Raw genomic sequence first — 18246 nt, forward strand, 5'->3', positions numbered from 1 at the left:
CATTAATTTTAAAAGTAACTTTACCCAACACTGAAGGGAGCTATCATATTTGGGGGTCTTTGTGTGAGAAACAGACTTATATTTAACTTATATTTAAGTTATTTACTGTTTTGAATCTTTTGTGTTAGATCTTCTAAATAAAAGAAATAATGATGGTCAATCGTTCTAAATGATTTGTTAATATAAATGATTGTACAATGCTTTTATGGTGTTTATATGTTCTTTTAGAAAGCTCTAGTCCCACTATAATTGCATGGAAAGTCACAAATTTCCTTTTCGTGCTTCACAGAATAAAATCAAACAGGTTTAAATGAAATAAGGGTGAGCAAACGAACATCCGTTCTGTTCATACTCTGCTTCAGATCTAGCTCTAGGTTTTAGTAAGACTGACAGTGTCTGCCCTTGTTGGGTTTGGCTATGGAACAGAAGCTTATGTCATGCTCTGCTCTGTGGCCGGTCTGTAGCTTCTCTGAAAAGAGAAAAACAGGATATGTGGGGGCCCTTCCTTCTTTATCGCTCTCTCTTAACACTCGCCATCTCTCTGGGGTCAGACACCACTCTTCCACACTCGCACAGACTGCAGAGACTGACCTGACCGCTCGGCCCACATCAAAGAGTCTGATTCCAGATATCCATCAGAGAACACACCCCTGCATCCGATTCATGTATCTCCGAGGCAGCCTTGAGCTTGTGTGTTTGTGTTGATGAGTGGTAACTGATTCTAGTCCTGCGGGCAGTGCCCAGCTGGCTTTTGTCCGCTATATCTGCATGACCTCACAGACATTACGATATGGCTGCTGTCATCGCAACAGTTGTGTTGCGGTCATGCTGATGTATATTTTTAAGAGTCAGAAAAGACAACAGTCATCTATAAACAGAAAAAAAGTTTCACTTCAGGGTGTGTTTTGTGATAAAAGGCAAGCCCGGTCAGTACAACCAAAAATGGGCAGATGAAGCTTTATTTTTGGCTTTGTCTGTTGTGATATTTCAGCCTGAGTGTTTTAAGTGGTGTTAAGTTTTCTGCCATTTAAAGGCATGGAGCCGAGAGCTCCTGAGTCCTTGTGGGGGACCTCACAGTTTGACAGCTGGTTCCTGCTAGACATTGTAGACCATATAACCACAGAATACATGACTGTGGCTTCACTGGGGCCTAAGGCACGTGGTGGCCGAACAAACAAAACACATTTATATAAAAATACAGGGTTTTATATAAATATGCATACATGCGCTTGTTTTTTTTCACGAATAGGTGCACACAGCCCAACCACACCAAATCAAATTATATTTACTTAAAAGCACCCACTCGCGTTACCAAACCATGGTGAGTGTTGCCATGCTAAACCAAACCCTCAGAAGCAGAGAAGTTAAAGAGATGGGCACTTCTGAGGTTTGCACTCTTTAAAAAGACATGACCGAGCACCACCATAATTACATGGGCCATAATTTATATGGCCCAGAACATGTAGAAGCAAAAACCAAAGCAGAAAAAAAACATTTTGTTTTAAATTTAATTTTAATGTCGTAATTAAATAATCACTTAATTAACTAGAACTGTTTTATTGCTTGTAGATTTCTTGTAAAAAAAAAAAAAACAGGAAGGTGTAAAGCGAAACATTACCTCCATGACTCAAAACTATGACATCTGCTTTTTCCGAACAGGAATTTGACAATAATTTCATTGGAATGTTTATTAACACTGCAGCATGACTATTCACATCCTTATCTCACCGGAAATGTTTCCTAGCTTACCTCCTACTCACTTCTTCCTCTACTCCTCCTCTTCCTCTCTGCCTCCAGTGTGGTCAGAGATGTCCACCCACAAATATCAAGACAGCTTCGCTAACTATATCTGCCCACTGCGAGTCTTTTAACCTGTTCTGCAGAATCATTGTTTCAGAGACACTTCACTATGAGCTCATAATTACTTGACATTAGTCTGAAAAGATGGTCTTGAGAGAATATTTTCAGATCTAAAACCAAAGAGTAAGTTTGCACAGTGCAATTTGAACCTTAAAAAGCGTTTTCAGAATTCCAGAAAGCAGGTAATGTGACATGCCAGGGTATATTTAAGAGTAAGTATCGGATAACCCTTAACTTCCGGTTCCAAAAACGGAGGTAACTTTCAGGGTACGTAAGTAGCTATAGCAACTCACTCTCTGAACATAACCTGTTTCAGAGGTATTCAGATGATTTATTTATAGATGTTATATAATTAATATAGTTATATTAATATTACTAAATGTGTTATATAGATATATTTTTATAATATACAACATTATATATTAATTCTAAAGCACTATTACAACAAGGTAATGTTTAAATTTTAATTCAATTCAAATATATTATTTTATTGTCATCTCACACATGGATCTTCATTTAATTAATTAGCATCAAACTAACAATATAATCCATATTATCAGTGAAAAAAGATTACTTATTAAACAAAGACATTGAAAAAAATGATTGCACAACCACCAAATAGATGGCGATGTGCATTAAGTAGGTTAAGTAAATCGCCATTGAACAAAAGAAGAAGGAAGTTTGGGTTAACCCTTAAATGCATACCTCAGGTCTTTAGCAACCCGGGACGTCATTCACTACCCTCCTCCTCATTCATTTATTAAGTTAGACATCAACCTTCTTATTCCTCAATCAATCCATAATAAACACTATAACAAAACAAAAAAAGAATACAAATATAATTGAATGCCTGTATTTCCAGTAGTTTTTTGTAAAAATTGTATAGTGTGTGTAAGATTATTATTACTTACTTATTTTTTTTCTGCATAAAAATAAATGAATCTATAATGACGTGCAATTCACCTTTCCACAATGTTCCAATATCTGATACGCAATGATGAAGTGTCGTTTCACTCATTGTTACCGCAGACAGAAAACAAAACAATAATAATTACAATCTGCAAAACTTGAAATGGCTTACAGTTACAGCAGAGCAAATACTGAACACATTCAAATATTAGTATCACTGTCACTTGATGATGGATCTGGTCTAAAAGCTGTCAGCAATCAAAATATTGATTTTGAAGATGTTGAAAATAAGTTTTGAGAATATGCGTGAGATTGCGAATATGAGCCAGATGCTGAATGTATTGGGAAATGAGCTCTGACGAGAACTGATGATGATGGTATAAAAACATCTGCTCAAACTGAACCCTTCCAAACTCCAAAGGTAAAAAAATATGCATTATTTTTTTCTTCTGTAAGTGTTACTCTGATATCAGGAGTCTTATAAAAACCAGATTCCAAAAATATTGGGACACTATACAAATTGTGCATAAAAAAGGAATGCAATAATTTACATATCACATAAACTTATATTTTATTCACAATAGAATATAGATAACATCAAATGTTGAAAGTAAGACATTGTGAAATGTCATGCTAAATATTGGCTCATTTTGGATTTCATGAGAGCTACACATTCAAACAAAAAATTGGGACAGGTAGCAATAAGAGGCCAGAAAAGTTACATGCACAGATAAGGAACAGCTGGAGGACCAATGTGCAACTTATTAGGTCATTGGCAACATGATTGGGTATAAAAAGAACCTCTCAGAGTGGCAGTGTCTCTCAGAAGTCAAGATGGGCAGAGGATCACCATTTCCCCCAATGCTGCAGGGAAAAATAGTGGATAATTGTCAGAAAGGAGTTTCTAGAGAAAAAATGCAAAGCTTTTGTTGTTATCATTATCTACAGTGCATAATATCATCCAAAGATTCAGAGAATGGTCAAGAAAAACCATACTGGATGCCCGTGATCTTCGGGCCCTTAGACGACACTGCAGGAATGCTACTGTAATGGAAACCACAACATGGGCTAAGGAATACTTCCAGAAAACATTGTCGGTGAACACAATACACGTGCCATTCGCCGTTGCCGGCTAAAACTCTACACGTCAAAAAAGAAGCCCTATCTAAACATAATCTAGAAGTGCAGGCATTTTCTCTGGGCCAAAGCTCATTTAAAATGGACTTTGGCAAAGTGGAAAACGAATCAAAATTTGAAGTTCTTTTTTGGAAAAAACATGACACCATGTCATCCGACATGACACCATGTCATCCGGACTAAAGAGGACAAGGACAACCCTGGTTGTTATCAGCGCTCAGTTCAGAAGCCTACATCTCTGATGGTATGGGGTTACATGAGTGTGTGTGGCATGGGCAGCTTACACATCTGGAAAGGCACCATCAATGCAGAAAGGTATATCCATGTTCTAGAAAAACATATGCTCCCATCCAGACGTCGTCTCTTTCAGGGAAGACCTTGCTTTTTACAACATGACAATGCCAGACCACATACTGTATCAATTACAACATCATGACTGTGTAGAAGGATCCGGGTACTAAAATGGCCAGCCTGCAGTCCAGATCTTTCACCCATTGAAAACATTTGGTGCATCATAAAGAGGAAGATGCGACAAAGAAGACCTAAGACAGTTGAGCAAGAAACCTGTATTAGACAAGAATGGGACAACATTCCTATTCCTAAACTTGAGCAACTGGTCTCCTCAGTCCCCAGACGTTTGCAGACTGTTATTAAAAGAAGAGGGGATGCCACACAGTGGTAAACATGGCCTTTTCCAAACTTTTTTGAGATGTGTTCAAATTGATTGCCATGAAATTTTAAATCAACTTATTTCTCCCTTAAAATGATACATTTTCTCTGTTTCAACATTTGATATGTCATCTATGTTGTATTCTGAATAAAATATTGAAATTTGAAACTTCCACATCATTGCATTCTGTTTTTATTCACAATTTTTACAGTGTTCTAATCATCATCAGTGTCATCGTCATCTAAAGGACAGTTGTATTACTTCAAACCAAGTCATTATTTCATCCAAATAATTATGACTACAACTCACCAGTCTTCATCAAAACACCATGAGCTCCAATGTTTTAGTATTATAATGGGAGCAAATCTCAACACATTCAGGGCATGAGAAAGTCATATATTATGAGATTACAGAGGATGGTCTGAGATTTAAAGTTCTGTAAACTGCTAGAGGCTTTAAGAGAAATTACAAGGATGTTTTTCTGTTTTTGTTTCTTTCCAAAGAAACAGATGAAGTTACCCTCTTAATTTTAGCGACCCAGCCAAACATGACATCATGACCATTGCTTCAACATGATTTATCATCCTTGTTTTTCCAATACACACTGCATAAACAAGCATGGACAATATTCTTCCATTACAGGGATAAAAGGAAAACTGGATAGTCTAAAAATCTAGGCTTTCATAATCTTTTGCTTATTGCACTTGGGACTGTGACCCAGTTTAGTTAATTGCTCTCTGAAATTGCTGTCACAGTGATTGTTAGGCCGAATTACTGATAGGGAGAAGACTGAGTTTAATTTTAGCTCTAGCTGTGCTGACATGTCAATCACATATTCATGATAGATTGGCCAGTACTGCAGGACAGAGATGAGCTGCGTTTCTCCTGTCAGTACAACAAAGCTTGCAGTATGTCATCCATAGAGAGGAAATGCTGAACAAATGTGTATGTGTGTAAAGAAACAGTCAAGCCAATCGTCACAAGCACACATGAGCATACCCGATTTCCATGTGCATGTATGTCTCATGCACAGCTCTCTAAAAATGGGGGGTCTCTAGTGTGACGCCCCCTCTTCTGCTGGCTAAATTGTTTGCAGATTTCCATGAGTGCAGAAATGGCTTGTGTATGTGTATGAGGCCCTCAGGAGTCTGGGCGTACTGTCAGAACACATGCGAGAGAGAGAGTAAAAGGAGGAGAAAAAGAGTGCCGCGGTCCCAATAGGACCCAAAGGAACGTCACTCCAGGCTGGAGACCCAGAATCACAGCTGTAGAGTCAGCTGAGCAACCTCTCAGTGAGGGATATTTTCCTGAACAAACTTCTGTCAGCACCATCAACGTAACAACTGTGGATTTGTGCAGTGAAATAATAAGACCGAAAAGAAATATGAGCTCAAATCTAGAGTTTTAAAGTTACATCAAATATCAAAACGTGTCATTTACAATAGAAAACATGAATACAGTAGTGCTTCAGATAGGGTTCCCAAAAATTAGCTACTCATTTTATAGAGATTCAATTGTATTATTTTTTTAATATTTAGAGACAACATTATTTTAGTCATCAATATTATTTTATTTAAATAAAAAAATTACCTGATATTTCTAGGTTTTTCATTTTGAAATTTGGCATGCAGTGAATTTTGATATAACATTTTAAACTTTTTTTTTTCTTTTTTTTAACTGGATTTTGGAAATCTGAATTGAAGAAATAAATATTTATATTATTTGTTTCCCATATACAAACAATAAAAAAACAGTATGGCCCATTTAACAACACTGTACAAAAAATTAAATTAAAAAGTTAAGTTCAGTTGTAACACTTTAGAACTTTTTCTTTTCTTCTAAAGAGAAAATAACTCTCCAATGACTGAAGTCATTTTAAGCTTTTAAGGTTTTTATGAAGTTTTGACTAGTAATGACTCAAGATTTTATTTCTAAAGAATTGAATACTACTCAATATAACTAATTTAACTATGACCTTTGCTTCAATAAACTCATAATTACTGCTTATTAATAGCTAGGTTTACAATTTACAATTTTAAGGTTTAAGGTTTACAATTTACCTTACAATTTTCTTTTCAAAAGTCTACAATTATTTTAGTCTTTAGAGAGTTATCATGATATCACTTTAAAATACTGATTAAAATAATTAGAAATTCCTTCTGTCATTATGAGTGGGTTACAATGACCTCCACTTTATAATTAATATATTATGCAATATTCATGTTAAATATGAACCTTTCATAGTTCTCAGTAGTCCTTGGAAATATTGAAAAAAAAGTGTTTATTGATGAGCTAATAATGAACTAAAACATCACATTCGACTAAGCACTATACTAATTTGTTAATTGCCGTTTCTTGTTAGTTAATAAATACTAGTGTTATAATGTTACTCATTTGTTCCTGTGTTGTTTTTCATAAAAAGTATTCTAAACTGTTACCAGTTTGAATGCTGCCTATAATAAAATAAGCCATACAAATAATTTCAACTTAAATTATATTAAAATCCTGAACTGAATCTTGTGTAACTCATAAAAAAAGCTGCAATTGCTTAAATTATTTCAATGAGTTCATGCAAAAACATAGGTTGCCATGACTTACTGATCACATAATTCTTTACAGTGAATCTAATCATTTAATATAATTAATATAATTTTTGATTCAATAATCTAAAAAATGTCCACACAGAGTAATCGTCTTTAGCTTCACTATTCAGAAAAAAAAGTTATTTAAAGGGATAATTCACCCAAAAATTAAGTTTATCCCATTATTTACCCTCAAGCCATTGATGTATATGACATTATTCTTTCAGACAAACACAATCGGAGTTATATTGAATAAAAATCTTCCAGGCTTTATAATGGCAGTGAATGGTAAATTAGATTTTGAGGGTTAAAAAAAACACAACAATACAGTCTAAAAGTAATCCACACACGGCTCCGGGGGCTTAATAAAGGAAAAACGAAGCAATGTGTGTAAGAAAAATGTCAATATTTAAATATTTATATAACAATATAAAATAACTAGCTTCCGGCAAATGACCAGACCAAAGTCGATTTGTGCTAAAAAAAAAAAGACCTGTAAGGCTGTGACCCAATGCACGACATTGGAAGAGCCAGGGCATTTTTTAAGTCATAAACACCTTGGATGTCTTAAGGGCTCAAATTATGGGATTGTTTTAATTTTGGGGTTATTTAATTTCAATTAGCTATTCGCTGCTCCTTTGACAGCTGCTCAGAGTCTTAGTCATCTCCTTGAGAGAGGAGGCATCAGATAACAGCAGTACCACTAAAGTCCTCTCACCATTTCTTTTTGCTTTGGTTTGGTTTGGTTAATGAACTGCCACAAGAGTGAAGTGAGATAACAGACTCCAACCTCCCCTGCATCTGGTCTGAATCAACACGCTGTTGGCTGGCAAATTTATTTGCAAACACTAATATGGTCTCAAGCTCATTCTGCGCGGTTAAGGAACTTTTCATATGTGTGCTTTTTTTCCCTTCTCTGTGCTGTTTTATTGTATGGGTCTGGGCAGAACTGCATGTCCTGGGTATAGTAAAGCTGTCCCACACAGGAATTTACCTTAAGAGGCCCATTTATTTATGAGACAGAATAGCAAACATTTGGATCAGAATGAGGTGGCCGCTATGCCTGAGCAGACAGATGGACAAACTGCAGCAGGTCGTTCGGATGATAAAGCTATCATGATGCTGTGATGAATGAATTCATGTCCTTATTTTTACATTTATACTTAATAATATTTTTTCCCAATTTTATTTATTGAATTTTCAGAGATTTGGACCAGTCCTGGGTCCATTCAACGGAGTGTGACATACAACGCCAAGCCTCCCTTCAGTGCAAAGAGATGTGCAGCACTCAGAAAAGGCATTAGGACAGAATCCAGGTGCATGATGAAACCAAAGCGCTCGTATTTTCCCAGCAAAATATCTCTGCAAAGCAATGCAAAAATATTTTTCTGTTTGCCAGCTTAAAGATCTGCTGTTTCTCTCTTGGCTTCTGACAGAATGTGGGGATAGTGTTTGTGGGAATTCAGGGATTTGGTACCACACAATATCACTGCATCACCCATTTGCCATCACTCATCTCCCTAGAGGAAGTCCACTCGCTGCCAGTACATTCCTCCCAAAGCTTTCTGATTTACTCAACTGGCCATTGCTGAAGAACCCTTCTGGAGAGCGAGGAGGAAGCCTGCTCCTTATTAAAACCGTCTTTTTATCGCCTTTTTACAGCCCCCCCCCCCCCCCCCCCCCCCCCCCAGATGTTTCTGAATCTGAGCATTTGAGAGTAAAAAGGTTTTCACCAGAGGAAAAGAAACGCATCACTCTCTGTCTGCCCCTAAAGTGACTCCTTGGAAATGCTTCTAGATTCTCCTCCTCCTCTCACTCCCATCACAATGAAGATAATATTTTAACCCCAATCCAGAGGTTTCTCAAATGTTAAAGAGTCCCTTGACATATTGGCCAAATGCATTTTCAAAACTCTCAATTGGATATAAACTTTAAAGGCGTGCTAAGTAATGTATTAAATAAAGTCAGTTATACAGTAAAAACTTAAATATTCAAATAACTTTAATATCTATATATTTTTATATTTTGATGGCATATATCTGATGGCAAAGTTGAATTTTCAGCATCATTACTCGCCTTCAGTGTCACATGATCCTTCTGAAATCATTGTGATTTGGTGCTCAAGACACTTTGATTAATAGAAAGTTCAAAAGAGCAATATTAAATCTTTAGTAACATCATACAGTGCTTTTAAACGCATCTAAAGACTGTGAACTTAATGATATGCGTATATATTTGACAACAAGGCAGAAATAACAGGATGAGAAGGAGAGACAGAGAGAGAGGGCAAGTATTTGCCAGATGCTTTACTCAGGATGTCCTGGGCACAAGAGAAGAAAAGAGGAAAAGAGGGGTAATTTCCTGTGCTGCCAACAAAATCTGCGTCAAAACATCATTGCATTCGTCAAAATGAAAGCTTTTTCCATCAAAATCTTTCTTCCAGTTGCATCGGATGCGCTTGTGCTTGTGGAGCCTCGATTTAATGTACATTGTGTTTACAATTCATTGTTTGTAAGATAAATAACAATATCAGAGTCCTCGGGTCACTACTGTCTCCTTCTCTCATTCAGAAGAGCACCAGGGAGTGTACCAGAAACAAACAAAAGGAAACATCTTGAGAGAAAATACAGGTCTGTCATGCAGTGACCATTTCCCTTTGGTAGACACCACACACACACACACACACACACACACACACACACACACACACACACACACACACACACACACACACACACACACACAAACACACACACTCATAATACACAAGCATATAGTCAAATATATCTCTTTTTGTCTCTTACAAACATAAAAAAGACAGCGTGTCCTGACCTCATATTTTACCATGATGAATTTTCCGATTGGATCTCATGGGACAAACTTCAGCACATTGCCAATGCCTTTTCCATAATGCTAAAGCAAAAGGAAAAGATGAGGAGGGTTGTTATTTTCCCCCTGTCGTCTACCTGATTTAAAATACAACTCTGAGATGGCAGGAGGACAGCAGTTGAATCCATCGGTTCAAATGTCAGTCCCAAATATGAAGGAGCGGATTTTTAGGTAACAATGACTTCGCGCCGACTGATATAATGAGAAACAATTACTTTGGAACGACTCCTCAGATATGATGATTTAAAGGGATCCCCTGGTGTTGAGACTTGTATGGCTTAATGTAACATAAATGATGTCTCTTACTGAATTATGTAGTAGAAAACCCATGAAAGATCTACGTTATTTTAAAAATCGATTTTATATTTGGACCATGGGCGGCGCCATTTTGTTTGCGTTCTAGGTTGATGACGTAGATTGGTTGAACTCCTCAATCAGCTGGCATTACCCGTAGCTATTTTTACCACAACGCAACTCGAAAATTGTTTCAGAGTTAAACAAAACAAATGAATTCCTTTGTAATTATACTTAAAACACACTCAAACATACATGTGCACACAAACTCACCTACACAAGTCACAAACAGATCGGCGGGCGCGCACACGACAGGCTCTGTTTCAATCGAGATGTTGGGCTGCTCAGTCTCCACGACAGGGGCTGAATCTGAAATCGACCCTATACCCTTAAATAGGGCATTATTTGAAGGGACGGACATTTGTAGTGTTGTCCGACACCATTTGGACATGTTCGAGTGCAGTCATTCAGTCTCACGTTCCACCGCAATAACGAGTGTACAGCCGATTTACAAACAGCTGTCCGACTTCACGGACTCAAACATACATGTGCACACAAACTCTCTCTCTCACACAGACTCACACACAGAGCCGGCCCTAGACCTTTGGGGGCCCTAAGCAAAATTTGGTTGGAGGCCCTTGACCGTTTTAAGTAAGGCCTAAAGAAAAGCAATGACTACCTTATAACTATACTGTACATATATCTACTATGTTACTTTAAAATTTCGTAGTCTATTAAATTATGTTTTAATTATTCTATGTAGCCTACTGTATGATAATTATCTTTTTTTACGCTGCTGGTCCTGAGTACGTATTTCGTTCTTATGTGGTAGCATGTACAGAACGTCAATAAAAGACCTTGAGTTCTTGAGTTGAGTTCCATGTTTGATGTCTAACAGGAAAATTATGATACCACTGAGCTGAATGGCAGTGCAATGAACACACACGGATGAACTTGCTGAATAAAAAGACTGATAAAGTGATTTTCACTGACCATCAAAGAAACATTTTTAATTGACACCAGAGTTTAAAAGGCAAAAACAGCACACGATAACAAATTTTGCTGGACAATAAATTGGTCAAGAAATTATTGCGATAAATGATAAGATTTTTCGTTCTAAACCCATTTTCATCTAAAATAATGATAATGGCATAATAATGCAGGTACACCTTTTTTAAAGATTTTTTAAAGACTCTGAATACGGAAAACATTTTAAATATCCACAATAAATTAACAAAACAACCAAAAAACAAGAAAAGCAATGGACTCTAAGTCTGTTAACAAAAAATACACTTGAATAAATACCAAAAGCAATAAATAAAATGGATGAAAACTGCTTTAGGTACACATTAGGGGTGGCACGGTTCACAAAAGCCACGGTTCGGTTCGTATCACGGCTTTAGGGTCACGGTTTTTAAGTTCTGTACGGTTGTTGTTGTTGTTGTTTTTGCTTTTACTTGTTAACACTCCAGAAATTTACTTCAGCATAATATGATATATAGCTTACTTATCCACAATTCAGGATACAGTATTAACACAATTTGTTATATCATGTAATCATGCACAAACTGAACTTGACTATCTCTGAGGAAAGCTAGGTGAGATTTTGATACAGCAAGAGAAAGACATTGATGACATGCTTTCATTTATTTGGCAAAAAAAAAAGGAGATTGTGTATTGCTATCTCTACAGGAACTTATGTGCCTTTTTTAGACACAAATATTGAACTGAAGAATTAACTTGCATTTATCAAACGGCCAACTTCAGTGTAGCTTTAAGCCTTGTTTATACTTGACGCGTCCGCACGAGCACGGCAAAAATTGCGTCAACGAGGAGTGCACGAGACCCAATTTCGCTTGCCGGTGTCCGGTGTGCACGTCAAATTTTGTAACTTTGCGTGCGGCTCCGCAACCGAAGAAGCTCGAGGCGAATCTGGCCGAGCATGACGTCTCATCACGCCTGCACCCAGTCTGCGCTTCGAGTATAATAAACACCTCCCCAAACAGATGAGGCGAGGTGCGTAAGCTCTCTAGGGGGCCCTCTGCAGGCCACGGGGCCCTTTGCAATTGCAAGGGTCGCTTAGTGGCTGGGCCGGCTCTGCTCACACACACCCCAACAGATCGGCGCGAACACACACACACACACCCCAACAGATCGGCGCGAACACACACACACCCCAACAGATCGGCGCGAACACACACACACACACACGCACGCACTGCGTGCGCGCATACATAACCCTCAATCTATTCCCTGTGTTAATATCCTAGACTGTTGATAGTAGATTGACTGTAATGCCTAATGTGACCAGCAGAGGGAAATATCTAGGTAGGACGATGGGATAAAGTAACGTGAGGAAGAGAGGCAGGATGTTTTGGTGATGATGCATGCGATTGAGACAGAGCAGTCTGTCGCTGACCTAGGTGTGTGTGTGCGCGCCCGCCGATCTGACTTGTGTAGGTGAGTTTGTGTGCACATGTATGATTGAGTGTGTTTTAAGTACAATTACAAAGCAATTCATTTGTTTTGTTTAACTCTGAAACAATTTTCGAGTTGCGTTGTGGTAAAAATAGCAACGGGTAACGCCAGCTGATTGAGGAGTTCAACCACTCTACGTCATCAACCTAGAACGCAAACAAAATGGCGCCGCCCATGGTCCAAATATAAAATCGATTTTTTAAATAACGTAGATCTTTCATGGGTTTTCTACCACATAATTCAGTAAGAGACATCATTTATGTTATATTAAGCCATACAAGTCTCAACACCATGGGATCCCTTTAAGATTCTGAATAACAACAATCACAAGACGAGGTTTACTGCTGGTTTTCATTATCATTTTCAAGAGTTCTCCACTTAAACACTTGCATAAGATTTCCAAACACAGCTGTTTATATATTTCACCCTAGATGGGTTGTTTGTTTCTTCCGTGCAAATAGTCCCTGCAAAACAACATCACTTTCCCCTCTCCTAATGACTACCAGCACTGCGGCTATGCTTCAAGCCTCTCCAAGACCGACCGACTTTAAGATCTGAGCAAAGATCAGAAATCTTCTCACTGGCTCTACAACACTGTGGTGGTTCTGCAGTGAAACTAAACAGAGATGTGCAAACAAAACTTAACAAAAAAGCAAAATCATGAGTTAAAAAATGCTTGATCCGTTAGAAAAATAACAACATGACATTTTTTAGCACTCACACAGAAGAATAGGGTGTCAAAATTGTACCTTTAGGGGTACAACAGCTTGGTGCTGGGGCAGTACCCTTAAAGGGATAGTTCACTTTGAAATTAAATTTTGATATGGTTTAGCTTACCTCATGGGCATTCGAGATGTAGGAGTATTTGTTTCCCCAGTAGTTTCAATTTTGATCATTTTAGGTCAAACTGTTCTTGTCTGTGCCTCACATAATGCAGGTCTATGGTCACCACCTCAAAGAGCAGACACAGAGAAGTCCAAATTAAACAATCCCCCATCGGAAGTACACACTGATGGCCTAAGACACGAAACGAGCGGTTTGTGTGAGAAAACGAACAGTATTTATAATTTTTACCTCTTGTACACCACTACGTCCGATTGATCCGAGGGTACGCATGCGTGTTTCCTGTGGTGTACAAGAGGTAAAAATGATAAATACTGTTCATTTTCTCACACAAACCGCTTGTTTCGAGTCTTAGGCCATCAGTGTGTTATTACGATGGGGGATTGTTTAATTTGGACTTCTCTGTGTATGCTCTTTGAGGTGGTGACCATAGACCTGCATTATGTGAGGCACAGACAAGAACGGTTTGACCTACAAACAAATATTCCTACATCTCGGATGCCCATAGGGTAAGCTAAAATATAACAAAATTTAATTTCAGAGTGAACTATCCCTTTAAAAGGACATCTTTGTACCTTTTCCTAAAAGGTGCATATTAGTACAAATGCGTACCTTAAGGTACTACTATGAACCTTTTTGTGGTAAAAATGGTACAAAGTTGTCCTTTTAAGGTTACTGCCCCAGCGACAAGCTGTTGTACCCCTAAATTTTGATACCCTATTTTTCTGTCCTCTTAAAAATAAAAATAATAAAAGGTTTCAAAAGAAGGTTTTCTCAGTGATGCCATTGAAAAACCATTTGGTTCCACAAAGAACCTTTCAGTAAATTTATATTCTTAGTGTGAAGAACATTTAAAAAAAATCTATTAAAGGTTCTTCATGGAACCATCAATGCCAAATAAAGAACCTCTATTTTGAAAAGTGTATTGTATAAGTGACAGGAACAGCTTTTAGCAGAACCCTGCAGATCCAAAGCCCTCCTCTGGCCTCTGCCTGCAAAAAGCATGAGTTAGAGAAGCTTATGTAAGCATGTGGTGGAAATATTATCCACCGTCTTCATCCGTTAACACAGCACCCCCATCTCATCACCATTGACCTCCGTATGTTCTTTTCCCTGTGCTTTTTTATTTTGCCCTGCACTCATATAAAGCCACTTTAAATACATTTTAGAGATTCGACTCAAATATTAAATTCCCTCTTTTTTGAATGTTTACTTTTAATGTTTCCAGAAAACATTTGTAGATAATTAGCTACTAATTCATGACATAATTAATCTAATAACACAACTGTGAACTACTGAATCAAGAGGCGTTATCCGTAGAATTTAGTTAAAGAGTCGGTGCCAACCCAGTGCTCGCGACCCAACAGAGAAATCATATCAACAGCAGATGTTTTTTTTTTTTTATGAGGACCTCAGTATGCTGCTGTCAAGGTGAAAAGTTTCTCCTGTGGAAATCAATTACAGTCTCTGGGCTCCAGATGTGGAACCATTGGCAGGTACTAGTGATTCTTCTCGCGCTCCTATTCATAAGTCCGACCTGTTTTAGTGGATATTGTGGTCTGAAACAAAAAGATGGTGAAACAAGTAGTGGACTCATTTTAATTGTCTGGAATCATCTAGAACATAGGTCAAGGTCAACATCTGGCTTTCGGCCAATTATGGTTTTGGAATTCTGTGTCTTGCTTGTATTTCCAAGCTATTAACACCTCACAATGTCGGTGGGGAAGCAACACTCAAAACGGATGCAATCTGTTAGATAAACCACGAGAGAAAAAAACCCAAAAACATTATGAGTCTGATATGAGTCACCATTTCAGTCATACCAGAAAAGATCAAATGTGTTTAGGGCAGTGTGTCATTCTATTATTGCCCTTCACATTACACAGCCATGATTCAGATATTTGTATTATGTCAAGCATCAAGCTCAATTCACTCTCTAATATCGAAATGCATGCAATGTTTATCATGTAAATTTTGGATTTCAAAAATATATCATTTTTGGAGGAAAAACACATGATGGATAAAGCACATTCAGTCTTTCTACACCTGCTCCAGATCACATCTGCCTCTGATTTGTTCTGAAAGAACAGTCAATGGACATTTTTATTTCAACAGCTTAAGTGCACCTAATTACCTATAAGAAAACCACTTATAATATTTTTCATAAATAAAAACAATGTGTGAGCTAACGAAATCTACCAATAAGTTTACCATGCAATTGCTTGAAACTTTGAAAGTGTGCATTCACAGCAAACACTATTGATTATACAACTTTGGTTTGTATGAGTTAGATTGTTTGTTTGAAATGTGTAAAAGTGACCCTTAAGAAAAAGCAACTACATAATCACATCAAAAACAGACTTCAAGAAGTAGGTCAAGGCAGAAGATGAAAACTTATTCAGGACAAAGACACGATGAAAGGGTGATGAAAGGTCTTAAATTGCATTGCCGATGTATTGATTGTAACTTAAGTAGCGAAAACTTTCTTACCTTACTGGAGAAGTGGCATTGGACATTATTAATCGAAGGTCTGGGGTGCTGCGTTCTGTGGACAATGAAGACTCTCTCACAGACGTACGTCCTTTTGTATAGTTTATAAACCTGCAAATAAATTTTGAAGCTAGGTCTTGTTTCTACATTGATCCCTAACCGATGTTCGGGTAACCATTAGCTGTATCCCTATTCTACGCGTAACAGTGACAGAACTGTAAGACAATTGAGTCGCTAGTGCTCGAGGAGTGGGCACGCGCTTGCGCCTACTGTATGTCCCTCCCTCCCACTCACTCTTTAGTTTTCGATTCTAGCTAAGTATAGTTTATCGTCTTTTTAACAGATTGGTATAGAACTTCCCTCAAAAAGCCATTATAAAACAATATGCAATCTTAAGAACGTATGTCTTAAATGGATGTATATTTACATACATATTTCATGTTCCATGACATTTCCATGCTCTAGCTACTCCTGGTCATTATAGGCTACATTATTTTTATAAGTGTTAACCCTATGTGTTTTGTTGAGATGTAGCCTACTCATTGTTTGTATGCTTGGAATCCCAGAGACACTAATTATGTGATAAAATGATGGGAGTAATCTAAGCAATGAATATTTTTCTATTTTTTCTTTCAATAGCCTACAATACATTGTAAAAAACAAACAAAAACAAAACAAAATAAAAAATTCCGGTCTCCAATTGAAAAAATTCCAATTCCAATTGAATTGAATTTCTGTAAATTCAATTGCATCAATTCACAGATTTTCAATTTGGCCTGAGGATTCGGACTGAAAAATTTAGATGTGATGCAGTCACTAGAAAATGTTCAATTGGAGACATTGTTGTGTTTTTGTTTGTTTTGTTTTTTTACAGTGTATAGGCTATATTTATTTGACCTAATAAAACTAAGTAGGCTAGTGGGCAAATATTATTGAAGGTCTCTCCCCCCCCTCCCCCTATTTTATGACTGATATGGTGACCTATATCAGAGTTTCATCAATGTTAATGAATATCAATAGTTTTTTCCTTTTTTTTTCTTTTGTGGTTTATCTAACAGATAAAACATTTTTAACAATACAATAAAATAAATCAAAATAAAGAAAAGAAGTGTATTATAGTTATAACTGATTAAAAATTATTGTTTTAGTGTGGTCTGTTCAATTAGAATAAATGGGGTTGTAAAATAGAAAATTCAGGATCTGGAACAAAAAAAGCTGGTCAAAAGAAGGTTAACACTATGATTGGTAAGCCTCTGCAGTGAAGGGTCCGTGAGAAACGTTTCCTGCATGGCTTTAATGATAAGTGATGCTCCAGGATGTATTTCCCCATCTGGCATTGTATTAGCAGATAGCACTCTGTAATTTAGGAAATAATAGAGAATGAAGGAAAACAGAGTTTCCGTTTCACTAAGACACTCAGCAAAAGATAGGCTGAGTCAGGTTTGGCATTAGTTTATCATCTGAAGACAGGAACTTCACTTGCACATTTTAGGTCTTGAAATTCCCCAGGTGATCTGTTTAATATTGTTGATAATCTTTAAATAAGTATAGAATGTTTTTAAGATCTAATGTGTTTATAAAGATGTCTAATGCAACCCAAATATAATATGCATATACTGTATTCTACAGAGTAGATGGAAGGGGAAAAGTAACTGTTTTTAATGGACTGTGACTAAATGACCGAGTATTGACTTTTGTTATACATTAAATCAATACGCAGTCAGAACTATTGAAGATGAGTATCTTATAAAGCAGTCTTGCTCATGATATATCTCAAATATTAGGCTATATTGGTTACATTTTACAATAAGGTCTAATTTGATAAACTTAGTTATTAACTAAAATAAACTAACAATGAGAGATCCATTTGTTACATTTTTGAGGTTGAACTAAAGTAGTTAATGTTAATTAAACTTTGCTTTAAATCACTATATTAATTATATTATATTATATTATATTATATTATATTATATTATATTATATTATATTATATTATATTATATTATATTATATTATATTATATTATATTATATTATATTATCAACTGCAAGACAAACCAAGTTAAAGAGCATTCTTTTGCCAAATAAGACTCTT

At 36.8% G+C, this 18246-nt stretch overlaps 1 protein-coding gene across 1 annotated transcript in view; it reads right to left on the reverse strand.

Moving 5' to 3' along the window:
• Nucleotides 1-16351, reverse strand: part of pear1 (platelet endothelial aggregation receptor 1) — a 56280-nt gene extending 39929 nt beyond the window's left edge. Inside the window, exon 1 of the mRNA XM_067448492.1 lies at nucleotides 16153-16351. Within this exon, the coding sequence (XP_067304593.1) occupies nucleotides 16153-16178 (26 nt within the window). The 5' untranslated portion in view covers nucleotides 16179-16351. The remainder of the gene's footprint in view (nucleotides 1-16152) is intronic.
• Between the last annotated feature and the right edge of the window lie 1895 nt (nucleotides 16352-18246).

Source organism: Pseudorasbora parva, chromosome 7, assembly GCF_024679245.1.
Source record: "Pseudorasbora parva isolate DD20220531a chromosome 7, ASM2467924v1, whole genome shotgun sequence".
NCBI classification, from domain to species: Eukaryota; Metazoa; Chordata; class Actinopteri; order Cypriniformes; family Gobionidae; genus Pseudorasbora; species Pseudorasbora parva.